We start from the raw sequence: 15005 nt of genomic DNA, 5'->3' as shown, positions 1-15005 counted from the left end.
GCTGTGAATTTGGTACCGTTTGCATCAACATTCTTCCTTCTTTCATGAAAAAAAAAAAAAGAATGAAGTTTTTTGGGGTAACTGTGACGTGTCAGCAGTGGCCTCTGTACCGTTTAAGTTTTTTTTTTTTTTTTTTTTTTTTTTTTTTTTTTTTTTTTGGGTATATCTTACATGACATTCTTGCTTTGTATTTTTATTTGTGTGGTCTAGCAGCATAGAACATACACACAAATACACAGGGAGTAGTTATATACTTATATATATATATGGTGGTTGTGGTCCATTGTGGGGGAATCTTTATGTATGGATCTTTCAAACATGTCGGTATGAGCGGCGGCCGTTTTACATCGGCTGTAATACGACGAGTTGTGCGAGACCGTGGGGCGGAAAGAGAGTGTGCGGTGATATTTGGCTCGTCTCGGTGTACCGCAACGAAGCACACAGTGTCTAGCGAGGAGCTTCGCGCCGCACTGCGTGTTTTTTCCCTCCCAGACGATGCGACGGACGGCGACATTAAATTTTGCTTTCAGAAGCTTGCCAAGACCAGTCACCCCGATGTACTCCACCGCGACCATTCCCACGATCACGGCGACCATGAAACGAAGTACAGTGGTGTCAACGCGGAGACATTAAGGAGTGAAACGACGGCTGCAGACAACATGCGGCGAGGTGTGGAAGCCTATCGGTTATTAAGACAATACAGCCGAGAGGAGAGACGTATGATTTTGTCTGTATCTCGCGCGGATGGCGAGGCACAACAGCGAGCGCAACGTGCGTACGAGGGTCAAAGTCGCGAACAACGTCAGGGCACACAGGACGCGAATAATGGCACGACGTCAGGCCGGGGACGACGCCCAACGGCGGAATTTAATAATTTTCAGCGGCGCATGGAGAGGATGCGGGAGGAGGCCCCACCGTGGAATGTGTCGGATGGGCGGCGGCGGAGGGGCGCTTTACATCGGCTCTCGTTCATGTTTGGACCAAAAGGTCATTCCGCTCAGGCAGCGATGGATCGTCTTTTCCGTGAATATCAGCGCACGGGCGGCTTGGGAGATGGCCTGGGCGGCGACCCTGGCCGTCCCCAGTACCCTCCAAACTCATTTGCGTCCACTTCAGCCGCATTCAGTCCAGAGGTGGAATTGCAGTTTATGCAGCTGAGGAAGCAAGCGGAGAGGGCAGCTGTTGTAGATGCGGCTGTGGGGTACCGTCTTGTGTTTGGAATCTTTGCCCTTGTCTTCTTTGCCTTTGTGTGCATGGTGTATGCAACCGTGTCACGGCAGCGAGTGGCGCGACGGGGTTATTACACAACGGAAGCATCAGGCACATCCACAATGGCAAGTGGAGGAGGCGTAGGAGAAAAGGGGCATGGAGAGGAAAGGAAGGAGCAGAAAAAATAACCACATGCACATTCCTGCAGCACAAAGACAGCCAGAACAGGAAAACACGGCGCAAAAGGGTCTTTTGCATGAGGGCAGGGTTGACTTTAAGGAGAGTTGGATTTTCAAATGTTTACAGAAGGGATGAGAGGGTTACAATGCAGATATGATGCTGCGAGAAAATCGAACCCTTTTGTTATTTTTTATTATTATTTTTATTTTGTTCGTTTTACGCGCCCTTTTTTGGGATTGTCGCCTAAGACAAAAAAAAAAAAAAAAAAAATGGCGGCAGATTCGGCATCTGGAAGGAAATACATATTGGCGGCGCTGAATTATTGCTTCCTCGTATGTCACTTGTACCGCGGCAATGGCCGCACTGCGAGACCCACTCACTTTTTTTTTTTTTTCTTCTTTCCTTTTTTTCTTTTATCTTTGGCCTTTTGCCGCACGTATGTTTGAGCGGGGTTGGTTGGGGGAAAATTTGTATTTGCATTATACATAACGCTTTTGGTTTGTGGGCTACAAGAGAACTGGGTAGAGGATAGGCGTGGTGGCAATTATACTGTGGAAGTATATTCTTTCTTCCACGCGGAGGAAACGAGTAAAAGGGAACACATATATATATATATATTGTCTGTATAAAACATATTCACGATAGTTCACACGCATCGCCCCCTTCCTTCCTTCTCCCTTTTCTCCATCTTTCTTTGGCCATACCTTCTGGGAGCACCTTTGCTTCTTTGGCACCTTTTTGCCTCCAAATGAGCGTTGATGTGAGGGACCACACGGAGGTGGATGAGTGGGCGGTTCATTCATCCGTGGAGCCGTCGGATACCCCCATCGCTCCAGCCGACACCCACCCCCTCGCCACTGCAGCCGCAGATGAGGCACGTAAGAGTGCGGCAGATGACGACGAGCGTGAATCACGTCTACTTGAACTAATTAAAGGCCCGATTCGCCCATTTAAAGAATGGAGTTGGCGTGAAGCTGCATATTTTAAAGAGCTGCGTGAAGCCGAAAGTGTAGAAGAGTCTCGTACGAACGCCAAGCCAGAAATGACCGTTGAAGACACTTCGGTGCAATCGCCAGAAACTTGCGGTAACCCACCGATTTCCGCCAATTGTTCTCTGGCGCGCGGACGTATACCCACGGCTCTCTCCTGCGAAGCTGTCCGGAGTGTTTTATCTTCTTCCCAGAGCAGCCGGCCGTCCGCCACAGACTCCACCCTAAATGTATTGACTCCCTTGCTCGACAACTATACGATTCCTATTACGCGTCAGGGACCCGAGCACTTCAGCAGTGATGCTCAAGAGAGTGTGGCGTCACTCTGCATTATCATGGTTGGACTCCCTGCGCGGGGCAAAACGTTTCTGGCGCAAAGGATATGCCGAAATTTGGGATGGCACGGCTATCGCGCAAAAGTATTGAACGTTCAAGTGGCGTGGCGGCGTCTGTTACTTGAATACAAAAGATGCCATTCAGGATTCGATGCCCGCAACATGTTACCGGTTGATGACGCCTCCTCTTCAGCCAAATGTACGCTTGCCAAATCGGAGGGGACGCCGAAAAAATTACCGACGCTAACTTGCAGCAACAGTGAGAGAGACACGGGAATAACTGCGAAGCAAAAGGATATATCCGATCCCGTAGTCTCTTCATCGCCTGAGTCTTCTTTGCCGATGATGGGGAAATCACAGAAAAAGGGCTACGTGTGCGCAGAACAATTCCGTGCACTTACTTGTGACCCTGATAGTGTCGAACGTCGTCTTTATCGACGTGTACTCGAGCGGTATGCTCTCGACGCAAAATCGTTTTATGCTCGTGGCGGAGATGTACTCGTTGTGAACGATGATTTCATTACGGAGGAGCTGCGGGATGAGGCGGAGGCCCTTTTTTCTCCGTTGGCTTCACAAACCTTTTTTATGGAAGTTATCCGAAGTAATGAAAGGAATCAAAAGTTTAATGAATTGAAGCTGCATGATAAGTCAGAGTACCCACATGACGTGAATGCAAGTGAGGCTCAGCGAGACTTTGCACGCCGTATTGAATACCTCACTGAAGTGTACTCCACGCTCTCGTCTACATGCCAGAGCCCTGGAGGACCTTCTGATGATGAGGTGACATTGGGCGATGTGTCACGTGAGAAGGATAAAGTACCGGGGAAAAAGACACGAAGTAAGCAACGAGGGCGGCGGTATATGAAACTGTGGAATTCGGTGGAGATTGAAGTGCACGGTGTGACGGGTTATACGGCAAGCCGCATTGTCTCATATGTAATGAATCTGACACAAGACAAGATTCAACATCCCATTTTTTTTGTTCGACACGGGGAGTCGATATACAACGCTGAGAATCGCATTGGTGGGGATTCTGTCCTGAGCGCCGATGGGGAAAAAGGAGCCAATGAAATATTAGGCTTCTTGGCCTCATTGAAGAGGCACTACTGCGCAGATACAAAAAAGACGGTAGACGGAGAAGGACATGTGAACAACGACGATGATAAAGCGGGAGGGTTCTGCAGTAGCGATTGCAGGGCTCAGTGTGAGAAGTCGGTGAAAGTGGAGGTGTGGACGAGTCAGCTGCGCCGTGCGATTCAGACCGTAGAGAACAGTGAACCGTTGTTGGGGATTAAAAATGTGCGTTGGAGTAGTCTCAATGAAATTCACGCCGGTATTTGTGAGGATCTCACAATTGAAGAGGTGCGCACGCAGCACCCGATGATTGACCATTTCCGCAAAATCAACAAGTACACCTTTCGTTACCCGGAAGGGGAGAGCTACCAGGACTTAGTTCTGCGGTTGGAGCCGGTGATCATGGAACTTGAAAACGCCGATCGCATCGTCGTCGTCGTCGCCCATCAGGCTGTACTGCGAACGCTGCTAGCGTACTTTGGCAGCACCTCCGCGGAGAGTTGTGTACAGCTGGAGTTGCCGCACCGCACCATCTGGCGCTGCACATATGACAGTAAAGGGATTTCCTCACTGGCCGAGATGAAGTTTGGGCTGCAGTGAGCGAAGGAAGAAGAAGAAGAAGAAAATGGAAACCAAAAATGTTAACAAAATAATAACAGAAACAGAAAATGTAAATACAGACGAACGACGCGTATTTTTTTCTCTCCGAAAAGATGCACATAAATATATATCTATATATACGCTACGGGAGAGAAGGCGAGGAGGGAACCAGGTGTGTGAGGCGACTTTGAAGTTGGAACCGGCAGCAAAATGACCAGAAGAAGAGTGGCCGATAATGAAATGAGTGTTGTCAAGTTATATCTTGTATTGTGCGTGAGGACCAATGAGTATGTGTGTGAAGTGGTGTTCGGAAAGGAGGGTGCATTCATGTGAGGTGCATTTTTCTCTTTTCGCTTGCAGATATATATATATTTCCTCTTTTGTTGTTTTTTATTTAAATTTTTTTTTTGTAGTTTTCTCCGCGTTGTCCAAATATTCTTTATGCGTGTTGGACTGTTTGTTTGAGCATGGCTCTTTGTGTGCCGATGCGTATATACATGGAGCAAAGCGGTGCTTAAAAAAAAAAAAAAAAAAAAAAAACCGGTTTGTGGCAGTGGACGTGGTGTGTGATATGCGTGCGTACATGCGTGGGGAGGGGTCTGTAGTTGTCTCCACGTTGAATTTATTTTCTCTGCGCCCGATACTTTCATGCCTCTCTTGCGTTGTATGCGCTTGTGCTTTTTTTGTTTGTGTGTTTGTCTTTTTTTGCCCCTTATTGCTTTTTGTTTTTGCCTTGGAGGGAACCGCGAGCCATTCAGTAAGAGCAGCGAGATTCAAATCCGCAAGAAGAATCAGAATAAAAAGGAAGCAGGGAACCACAACAGTCGGAGAACGCAAAAACGAAAAGGAGGCCGGGGTTAAGTGTGTGCTTGTGTGCTTGTGTGTGTCTGTGCGGGGCAGGCAGCAGGTGGTGGCACTTGTCGGGGACATTGGCGACTTTCAAGTGAAGGGGAAGAAGGGAGGAGGACAGGGGCGAGATGCATTTGCGGCGTAATTTTCTTCAAACTTGTCTGCCGGAGTTAACCCAAACGCCATTGGGGGGCGGTTGCTCCTTCCCGTCGTTGTCGTCGTCGTCTTCATTTCAGTTCTCTCAGGTGCGTCCCAGAAGTGTGTCGACATGTGCCACTGGCTGCCGTTTTGTCTCCGTTCACCGTCACGTTGCTCTGCACACCACTCTTTTATCCACGTATCAACGCAGCTCCCTGCATTTCTGCACTCTTCTGTGCGCCCGACGCTTCAACGCAAGTAGTCCGCGTCGCGCTCCCACCTTCTCAGAGGTGTCGGAGGCGTGCCATATTTTAGGCGTAGAGGTGGATTGCGATCAGCGGCATTTAAAAAGGGTATATCGTGACTTGGTGCGGAAAAATCACCCCGATGCTGGAGGGGATGAGGCAATGATGAGTCGTATTACCGTCGCGTACGATCGACTACGAGGCATGTCAAAGATTGAGAGGGAACAGTTTAAATTACAGAAGGATACTTATCGCGGGGGAAGTTATTATGCCACAAGGGCAGGCGCCAGCAGTAGCGGTAGCAGCAGCAGCAGTGGGTACCGCTACCAGTCGCCTGCTGGTTACGGGGCGTATAACACCCATGCTTCAAACGGCACGCAGGGCTTTTACGACTCATCATTTGGTGAGTATTTTCGTCAAGGTCCCATGAGGTCCCAGGGCTTCTACAACTACCAGCAACGACAACAAAAATATACCGAGAATCCCTTCTCATCTTCCCATCCGTTTGGGTTTCACGCACAACTTCGAAGAGCATGGAGTATGCCTGTTTCGTCTATTCTTTTACGTGGTCTTGTGATGTACCTTGGGGTGTCGATATTATTATTGTTGGTCTATCGTCAATACCGTGATTGGTTACACGATGACGGATGGAAAATGTCTGAAAGTTTGGCACGATATGAACAGATTTCGGAGCTGCATCGTTTAAGACAAGAGATGAATGAACGCATTCGTTCCACGCGTGAGGCCGCTGCCGCTCAGAGTCCTGGTGCGCGGGTTTTTGCAGCCCTCTATGATGAAAACAGGGACTACAACTCGGTGGTCTCTTCTCGAGAGAAAGAGCTCCGTGCCTTGGAGTACGCCCGTCGTCGACAGATGGAATTGGGCGAGGAGGCGAAGGGGTGGCCGCAGTTTACGGAAGACAAAGGTCGATTGATACGCCGTGCAAAGGATCCACCCGGTGTCGTTTTCTTTGAGCCACGAAAGGAAGACTTGCGGTATAGGCAGCTGCGGAATATGCAAACAGGCCGTGAGTGGAGCGACAAGAAACAAAATGCGAAAAATATGAGTGACAAGGAACCCTCCAATGAAGGCCATGCTCTCGCTACGCCTGTTGCTACTACTCAACCCGGAGTAACCACCACGACTAAAATTAATGATAGTACCGTGAATAATGCTGCTAGTAATACTAGTACCGCTAGTACTAGTAAGAATACGGGTACTAGCAATGGTAACACTGCCTCTGTGGAACTTGATGGGATTACGAGGATTAAAAAAATTATTGGTGACGTATTCCACAATGAGCAGAAAGCCACACGAAACGAATGAGAGTGCCATTTGTTCAATTGTAGGGGAGAGGGGATGGTGCCCGTTTCTCACTCTCCTTTTTTTATGTGTTTTGTTTGTCTCAACTTTTTTTTTTTCTTTTTCATTTTTTTGTGTGTGCGCCCATTATATATATATATGTATTTGTGTGTGTTGTTGGTGTTGTGTGCATTTTAGGAGAATGGAGGGGGGAAAAAAGGGAAATGGCGCCTGTTGTTCAGGCGAAGACATTAGTTTACCTGGATTTTTCTTGTTTTTTTCTCCCTCTCTCCCTCTCTTACTCTTGTGTCTTTTTGTTTTGTGTTTACGAACTAATATGCAAGAAAAAAAAAAGAAAAAAAAAAAAAAAAAGAAGACAAAAAAAAACAATTGCGTTTCTTTTCTCTGTGTTTCTAGTGAGTGGTGCTTTTCTTCTTCCTTTGTTGGTAATTTAGGCGCGTGTCCACACAATTTGGTTCTTCACTCCTCTTTTTCTTTTTTTTTTTTCCTTTTTTTTTCTTCTTAAATGCCTTTTCACATGCACACACTTACCCACCGCCCGTGGTTGGCCTTTGGGTACAGATAACAAGCGACAACAATAATATTAATAACTGCGTTTAACTTTTAAGGCGGAGATCGAGTTCACGCAGAGAAAAGTTTGAGTCATTTTTTTTTTTTTTGGCCACTTGCCAACTCCCATTTTTTGTCTGTCTGTCTGTGTGTGTGTGTTTGCGGGCGTTGCGGGGCTGGGGAAGTCTATCTAAGATATAAATATTTTTGGGCTGGCATTCTGACGACGGGACAAATCCCCTTTTGTTTTGGTAGGAAAAGGGAGTTGTATATATATACATATATATACATTTGATTTGCCTGTGGAGATGTCCTTTAAGCAGGTGTTTCTCCGCGACAATGAAGAATGCCAAGCCTTTCCCTGGGATGCTCTTACGCATCCGTCGCAGAGCGCCGGGGAGGAGCGGCGAACGATTCATCACCACTTGGCTTGGCCCGCGGTGTGCGAGAGGGAGGAGGCGGTCATGGGGACGCAGCCCGCTCGGAAAGTTTCCGAGTTGACATCGGTTTCTTTTTTCCTCCAACCCCCGTTTGCGATTCCACGGCGAAAGACAGGACGTTCTTCGTTGGGGTGTAGACATGACAGACCTTTATACGCCGCTGGTTCCGCTGGCCCCCGGTGTGGCGACAAACCGACGCTTTTCGTTGGAGCGGCCGAGGCGGACTTCTGTGACGACATGGGCTGGAGGCAGAGAAGCAACTCACCGGTCTCTTCTGTCGAACACAATGCAGAAGACGACGGGGAGGACTTTGATGTTGAGCCTGTGGTGCTGAAGAGGTCGTTGAGCGAGAAGGATCGACGAAAACGCTTGCATTTATCTGAGATGAGTGCCCGTTTGTGTCATGCCTTTGCCATGAAGCCATTCCGACTCGCTTGTGGACTCGGCTTGGATGAGAGTGATGATGGTGTTGGTATGGAGAATCAAAGCGGCTGGGGCGCAGGAGAAGAGGCCGCAGTACCACTGCGGGAAAAAGACGACGATGACGACACGACACCCGCACGACAGACGGCGCCAATTTCTGAGACCCAAAGAGGTAATACAGCGCTTAATTTTACCGACAATGACTTGAGTGTTGTCCGTGCCATTGCACTGGCACTCATGGAGGAGGGGGAGAAAAAGAGACGGCAGGAAATGCGGAGGAAAACAAATTGAAGAATGCCTCGTATGCGTACAAGTATATCCGTAAAAATAAAAACACACACACACACGCACAAACATAGATACATACATACATACATACGTACATAGACACAATTTGCTTTTATTGTGTATTTGATGGAAGCGATGGGGATTGTGAAGGGGTGAAAGGTGGTGGCGACAAATTTGTGGTCGCCGCCTTTTCATGAAGAAGGAAGGGAGAGGTGTGGGAAATAACTTTTTTTTTTTTTTTTTTTTTTTCTTTTCTTCTTTTTTTTTGTGTGTTTTTTTGCTTGGCTTATTATTATTATTATTTTATTCCCTTTTCTCCCTCCCTCCTTTTTTTTTTTTTTTTTTTACCTTCTTCTTCAGATTCCGTTGTACGGTAAAATATACATGCATACATACATATAAACACAACTGCCAGAGGTGGAGTGAACTTTTCTTCCTCCATTTTTTTTTTCTTTTTTTTTTTTTTATTTCCTCACCTTTTTAAAAAGGCAATATCTATCAATATATATATATAGTGTAGTAATTTCCGTCTGGCCGAACCACCGAACACCGTCGTACAATCACCATTAACTCATCTGTTTGACGTAAAACTCTCACTGTACACCGAATAAAATAAGAGTTTACGTAAAGACACATACGCACACGCAAACGCCATTGCCACGAGTATTCCTTCTCTTTTTCTTTTTTTTTGTGTGTGTGTTTGTGTGTGTGTGCCTGGACGAACTCCATCATTTTCAGGATCAAGCAACACTCAGGAATATATATAAACAACAACAACAACAACAACAGAAAAGAACACGTTCAATATTTATCCATCGAGGACTCTCAGTAATAATAAATATAACCGATGCAAGTTTCGGATCCAACGGCTGCTTCGGTAGAGGATACCTCCAGTTCCGTGAAGGATTATCGTTACTTCATTGGAGGTATTCAGCGTCACATCACGCAACAAGACATTGAACGCTACTTTTCAGCCTTTGGCGAGTTTGAGGGGTTTACAATGAAGCGGGATTCGGCAGGCAATTCGCGGGGGTACGGCTGGATATCGTACAGAAGTCCACCCCTGGGAATTGCGCGACAGGACCCACACGTGTTGAAGGGTGTTGTGCTTACTGTGGAACAGGCACGTAGTCGAGGTCCTCACGAAGGCAACCGCTCAGAGAAGCGTAGCTACGTGAATGAAGGAGCGTCCCTCCGCCGCCGCCGATCCCGCTCTCCCTCTTCAAGTTCCTCATCTTCCGTGGCGTCACGACGAGGAAACTACCGTCGTTTTACTTCATCACGGCAAGAAAATGCCAATAGCACCTCAAGGTTGCCTGCCATAGCCGTGGGAAATTCCCGCTTGCCACCGTTGTCGACACAAATGTATTCTTCGGCACCTCCCGCTCAATCGTCAACATCCACAACAATTCATGGGAATGTTGTTTCCACCAACAACTGCGATGATGGTAACACCGTGACTGAGACGTATCTTTGTATTCCAATAACGTTGTGTCCATCGGAGTACCTCAGTGACCCTCGAACATTCTGTGCCAGACTAGATCAGAACCGTGTTGGCAGCCTTAATATTGTCCCAACACCTCTCGTTTCCACAAATGCCGCATCCGTTTCCGTTCCACCGCCGCCACCGCCACCGCCGCCTTCCACGAGAAATCTCAGTCAGTATGGTTTAATTGGTGAAAGGGACTCAAGAAATAATGCCGGTTTGCCACAATCCGTTTCGTCTTCTTCAACGACGCGTGTTGCAATGCAACGTGGTATGACGCATTGAGTTGATCACTTCGTTTGTGAATTGCATTTCCATACGCTGTCCCTTGGTTCCTTTGAAATAAAAGGAAAGGAATGCAAGGGAAAATAATAATAATAATAATAATATTAGTAATAAAAACGAAGGAAAAATAACGACGGAATTATTTTTGGGTATAAAAGTGTGTTGAGGATTTCGAAGAATAGGGTGCCTGGGGGGGGGGATATCTTTCCCTTTTGCACTGTTGTCATGATTGATATTCCTTAGCTTCACTATTCCCGCTTTTTTTTTTTTTTTTGTTGTTGTTGTTTATGTTGTATGAAGGTGTGTTGTTACTCCTGTTGGTGTTGTGAGTTCCCTCGTCATTTATTTATTTATTTATTTAATTATATTTATTATTATTAGTTGTTGTTGTTGTTTATTTTTATCAGCCCGTTTATTGTCATTGTCATCTTCGTGTTGCACCACTTTTCATCTTGGCTTACCCCATGCAGGGAGGACGATGACCGCACATAGTCAGAAATGCATGAAGACGATTGAGCCTCGTGTATTGGAATGGAAAACACCGATGCTACAAATATGTAGAACATCCGGCAACGTGTCTTCATGTCGTTACCGGCAACCGTAAATACGGAATGCCTCCTTATTTTTCATTGAACGCAACTGTTTAGACGGTAAAAAAGAAAGAAGGAAAAAGAAAAAAAGTAAAGAAAAAAGAAAAGAGAGCGAGAGGGAGGAGTGAATGAAAAGGGGTACATTCGCATCAAAAGGAAAAAAACAAACAAACAACAACCCACAAACAGAAGGCAAGTAAATAAATAAATAATCATAAAGAGTGGGGGAGGGCGGAAAACGGGAACGAAGAAACAGAGACATTTGGATAAGATTTGTTGAATAAATGTTATAATGAGAGGACTGCATTCGAGATGGATCCACATATTTCCGCATGCCGCTTCTTTCCCTTCTTACCACAACGAGAAGAACCCATCCACACCCTTGACTGGAAATTAGGATGAAACCTGCCACCACCTTTTCCTATTTCACGAAGAGTCACAGTGCAATTCACGTTATTTCAGTTTTTCCTCCGTTGCAATGCTTCTTGACGCCAAGAAGGGCTTGCATATGTGCTTTTGTGTGCGTGTGCATGGGATGTTTACTTTCTTTTCTTTCATTCTTTTTTTTCTTTATGAGAGGAATTTATGGTAGAGGCATCTACTTTTTCTTGCTGAATGCGTTGTCCTATTATTCTCTGTACGCTTGTGTTTGTCTTCCTTACATCGCTCTTTAATTTTTCCTCATGCCATCTGAACTCTGTAGCTGGACGACACGCTCTGCGTATTTTCAAGAAAAACATGCGACTTTGTCAAAAACGAAAAACAACAACAACAAAAATATAATAATAAATGCTAAATCCATGAAGATTTATAGGACAGAAAAGGAAGAATTGCTGCTGGGGCGAAGAAGAGGAGGAGAACGAGCGTATAATCCCTACCATCTGGTGATTTATGCATGAAAAGGGGTTACATTGTGATCATGTGTATTGCAGACTTTTTAAATATTATCTCTTCCATCTCTTTCTTTTCTTTTTCTTTTCTTTTTCTATATATATATATATATATATATATATATATATATATATATATATGTATATGTTTTTGTTGCCACTTTTTTTTTTATTATTTCACATCACATGGTTGTGTAAAGAGGAATAGAAGAGTCATGCCATTACCTTTACTATTTGCACAGGCGGTGCAAGAGTGCGTCTCGAAGTTTCCGTTGCGACATGACGCGCGCACAGCGCCATTATTGTACGGGACGTCGGGGTTTCGTACATTAGGAGAATTGCTGCCCCCCGTGGCGGCTCGTGTCGCGTTTGTGGCGGTATTACGGGTGTGGTGGGCCGTTGTTAGTCGCTCGGAGCCTGCTGGCTGTTCAGTTGGATGTATGATTACGGCCTCGCACAACCCCGCCACTGACAATGGCTTGAAGCTGGTAGACGTTGATGGCGGTATGCTGGAAGTCTCCTGGGAGAAAGTCTGCACGGCCGTTGCTAACGCCACCACGGCGGAGGAGCTTATGTCTGAGTTGGAGGAGTGGGCGGTCAGGAACAATATTCCTGTTTCTTCTTTTTCCATGGATCAACTTGTGGCCCGTTGTCCCTTTTCAGTGTTGCATCTTGCACGTGATACACGGCCTTCTGGTATGGGAATTCTTTCCGCTGTGCAGACATCGCTACAGTCGTTGCAACTCCCATTTAGGGACCATGGAATAACCACAACACCGCAACTTCATTACTTGGTGCAGCGTGCCAATCAACCATCGATGGCGACAGGAGTATCAAACGTTTTTGAGTTTGGAACTGCACTTTACAGGCAGGATATACTGTCGTCTCTGGAGGCGTTGTTGAGCACTTTGACGGAGCCAACACCGAATAGACGAGGGCGCCGGAAAATCGTTTTGGATGCGTCAAATGGCGTGGGTGCCATCGCCATTCATTCACTGCTTGAGGCTGCGCGGCAGATGTCTTCACAAAATTTTTTGGAGGAGCTTTTTGACATTACCGTTCTCCACGACGACGTGAAAAACGATGGCGCTCTTAATCATCTGTGTGGTGCTGACTTCACACAGAAGACCCGTTCACCGTCTGAGAAAATGAAGGAATGGGCTGCACATTATGGGAAGCAGCATTGTAATGAATCTCGAGAAGAACGAGAGGAAGTCCACTATTATTCGCTGGATGGCGATGCAGATCGTGTGGTAGCCTTCTTTCACGATTGCGATGGAGGAGACACATGGCATCTGTTAGATGGCGATCGTGTTGCCATCCTGTATGCCATGCTGCTCCGGCAGTGTCTTGGCCAGAATGCACTTCAGGTCCTTGACATTGGCGTCGTGCAGACGGCATACGCTAACGGGGCTTCAACAGATTACTTACAGCGCCAGCTTGGGCTTCGCGTGTACACCACCGCCACGGGCGTGAAAAATCTGCATCCCGTTGCCCATGCGCGTGACATTGGTGTTTACTTTGAGGCAAACGGTCACGGCACAGTTTTACTCAACAAGGACTCTATCGCATCCAAGGTTTCCTCATTGGCTGACCCACGCGTCCATGTCATTTTACAACATCTTCCGGTCCTTCTTTCACAAGTGTGTGGTGACGGAATTGCCGATTTGTTTGCCTGCGAATTTGCGCTTTTGGCGTTGCAGATGGACTTTAATGCGTGGTATCATATTTACACGGATCTGCCCTCGCGTCAAACCAAAGTTACTGTACCCAATCCACGAGTGATCACCAACACACCTGACGAAAGACGGGCGTTGACTCCGCCGGGGTTGCAAGAGGCGATTGATGCGGCTGTGGCTGCCACGGCTTTGGCTTCAAACTCTGTGGCGAGGGCGTTTGTGCGCCCAAGCGGTACGGAGCCACTGGTTCGCGTGTACGCAGAGACGGGTAGTGAGGCGCTGTGCAACAGCCTGTGCGAGGTGGTGGAAGGTCTTGTAAGACGGTACTGTGATCCACTGAAAAAGGATGCCTTGCCCCACGTAGAGTGAAAGACACGCAAAAAATCAATTTAGCGAGTGAGGGTAGCGTAAAGTAGGCTGCGGGCACATCGTTGGGCATATGATTACTCACGTATGCAACATTTTGCTGGCAAAATATACAACATTTTTACTTATGTACAAATGCACGTGGATGGATGCTGGGAGGTGTAAAAGATTACTGCATTCAAACCAAATGCAATTAATTAATTGTAGACAGTAATTAATTTACGTGAGGTGTGTGGAGGGATTGTGCGGCCCAATTTGAAGGGGGTCGGAGGATAATAGCACTTATTGGTTAACTCCTCTGCTTTTTTTTTTTTCTTTCTTTCGTCCCACCCCCCCCCGATGACGACTGCCCTCCACGCGGCGAGGGGTTTGGCGGCTGTGGGGCCTTCTTTTAAAGGACTGCCACTTTTCTGCGTTCACAGCGACCCCGGCCATCGTCACATTTGTGTGTGTGTGGGGATGTTGGGTGCAATGAACCAAACTGCCATCTCTCCCTTTTTTTTTGTGTGTGTGCGGTATTTTTAACTTGTGCGAAGTGTGCAGAGAAACATGGGGAAGAAGGGAAAAAAAGACGGAGGAGAACATATATATATATATATCTATATATATATGTACACTGATGTATGCATGTGGGGTCTGCCTAGTTGAGGCGGTGAAAAGAATAACGTCGCCGAAGGGGAACCGCTTGATGAGTGCAAGCCGCGCAGGTGAGTTGACATGTTCACACGCGGCGGGGGGTATCAACGGCACGTTTGTCAAAATTTTTTTTTTCTGCCTTTTTGCTTTTGTGTGCCCTTCTTTATTTATTTATTTATTTATTGCCTCAATAGAACCAACTGTGTGCGCCAAAAAAAACAGAGCAGCCGTTAGCAGCGGCAATAGGAGCATTTGACATCACACAAGAGACACGCAGGCAACATCGTTCAGGACTGATTTTCACGAAACAACAAACAAAAAAAAAGCGGAAACCAAAAAAACAAAACAAAAAAACAAAAACAAAAACAAAAACCAACAACAACAACAAAAAGGCAACAGAGAAAAAAAAAAAAGAAGGGATATTTTTGTTT

At 46.5% G+C, this 15005-nt stretch overlaps 6 protein-coding genes across 6 annotated transcripts, besides 29 other annotated features; all 6 read left to right on the top strand.

The window, feature by feature from the left end:
• Nucleotides 1-8862: a sequence feature (heterozygous, Esmeraldo-like haplotype).
• Nucleotides 119-158: a microsatellite.
• Tc00.1047053508569.140 (hypothetical protein, conserved) lies at nt 267-1397 on the top strand (the record flags this gene model as incomplete). Its single annotated transcript, XM_808748.1, has 1 exon — nt 267-1397. The coding sequence occupies one exon, from the start codon at nt 267-269 to the stop codon at nt 1395-1397; it is 1131 nt and encodes a 376-aa protein (XP_813841.1).
• Nucleotides 1573-1598: a sequence feature (AT_rich).
• Nucleotides 1640-1659: a microsatellite.
• Nucleotides 1770-1804: a microsatellite.
• Nucleotides 2138-4387, top strand: Tc00.1047053508569.130 (6-phosphofructo-2-kinase/fructose-2,6-biphosphatase, putative; the record flags this gene model as incomplete). The annotated part of the gene is made up of 1 exon (XM_808747.1): nt 2138-4387. One exon carries the CDS (start codon nt 2138-2140, stop codon nt 4385-4387), a length of 2250 nt encoding a protein of 749 aa, XP_813840.1.
• Nucleotides 4774-4796: a sequence feature (AT_rich).
• Nucleotides 4904-4927: a microsatellite.
• On the top strand, nt 5365-6945 carry Tc00.1047053508569.120 (hypothetical protein, conserved; the record flags this gene model as incomplete). The annotated part of the gene is made up of 1 exon (XM_808746.1): nt 5365-6945. The coding sequence occupies one exon, from the start codon at nt 5365-5367 to the stop codon at nt 6943-6945; it is 1581 nt and encodes a 526-aa protein (XP_813839.1).
• Nucleotides 5907-5933: a microsatellite.
• Nucleotides 7002-7055: a sequence feature (A-rich).
• Nucleotides 7263-7308: a microsatellite.
• Nucleotides 7411-7445: a microsatellite.
• Nucleotides 7800-8645, top strand: Tc00.1047053508569.100 (hypothetical protein, conserved; the record flags this gene model as incomplete). The annotated part of the gene is made up of 1 exon (XM_808745.1): nt 7800-8645. The coding sequence occupies one exon, from the start codon at nt 7800-7802 to the stop codon at nt 8643-8645; it is 846 nt and encodes a 281-aa protein (XP_813838.1).
• Nucleotides 8682-8746: a microsatellite.
• Nucleotides 8863-8994: a sequence feature (areas merged during assembly that could not be assigned to a particular haplotype. This can correspond to areas where the two haplotypes were merged or to regions with more than two copies in the genome that were merged during assembly.).
• Nucleotides 8869-8988: a sequence feature (A-rich).
• Nucleotides 8995-15005: part of a sequence feature (heterozygous, Esmeraldo-like haplotype) that runs on past the window's edge.
• Nucleotides 9084-9112: a microsatellite.
• Nucleotides 9332-9355: a microsatellite.
• Nucleotides 9409-9430: a microsatellite.
• Tc00.1047053508569.90 (hypothetical protein, conserved) lies at nt 9490-10413 on the top strand (the record flags this gene model as incomplete). The annotated part of the gene is made up of 1 exon (XM_808744.1): nt 9490-10413. One exon carries the CDS (start codon nt 9490-9492, stop codon nt 10411-10413), a length of 924 nt encoding a protein of 307 aa, XP_813837.1.
• Nucleotides 10496-10527: a microsatellite.
• Nucleotides 10674-10753: a microsatellite.
• Nucleotides 10754-10779: a microsatellite.
• Nucleotides 10780-10808: a microsatellite.
• Nucleotides 11066-11115: a sequence feature (CT-rich).
• Nucleotides 11161-11218: a microsatellite.
• Nucleotides 11990-12040: a microsatellite.
• Nucleotides 12041-12071: a microsatellite.
• Nucleotides 12109-13941, top strand: Tc00.1047053508569.80 (phosphoacetylglucosamine mutase, putative; the record flags this gene model as incomplete). The annotated part of the gene is made up of 1 exon (XM_808743.1): nt 12109-13941. One exon carries the CDS (start codon nt 12109-12111, stop codon nt 13939-13941), a length of 1833 nt encoding a protein of 610 aa, XP_813836.1.
• Nucleotides 14522-14552: a microsatellite.
• Nucleotides 14737-14758: a microsatellite.
• Nucleotides 14880-14965: a microsatellite.

Source organism: Trypanosoma cruzi, genomic scaffold (genome assembly GCF_000209065.1).
Source record: "Trypanosoma cruzi strain CL Brener 1047053516921 genomic scaffold, whole genome shotgun sequence".
Classification (NCBI taxonomy): domain Eukaryota; phylum Euglenozoa; class Kinetoplastea; order Trypanosomatida; family Trypanosomatidae; genus Trypanosoma; species Trypanosoma cruzi.
This window is presented reverse-complemented; position numbering and strand designations above follow the sequence as displayed.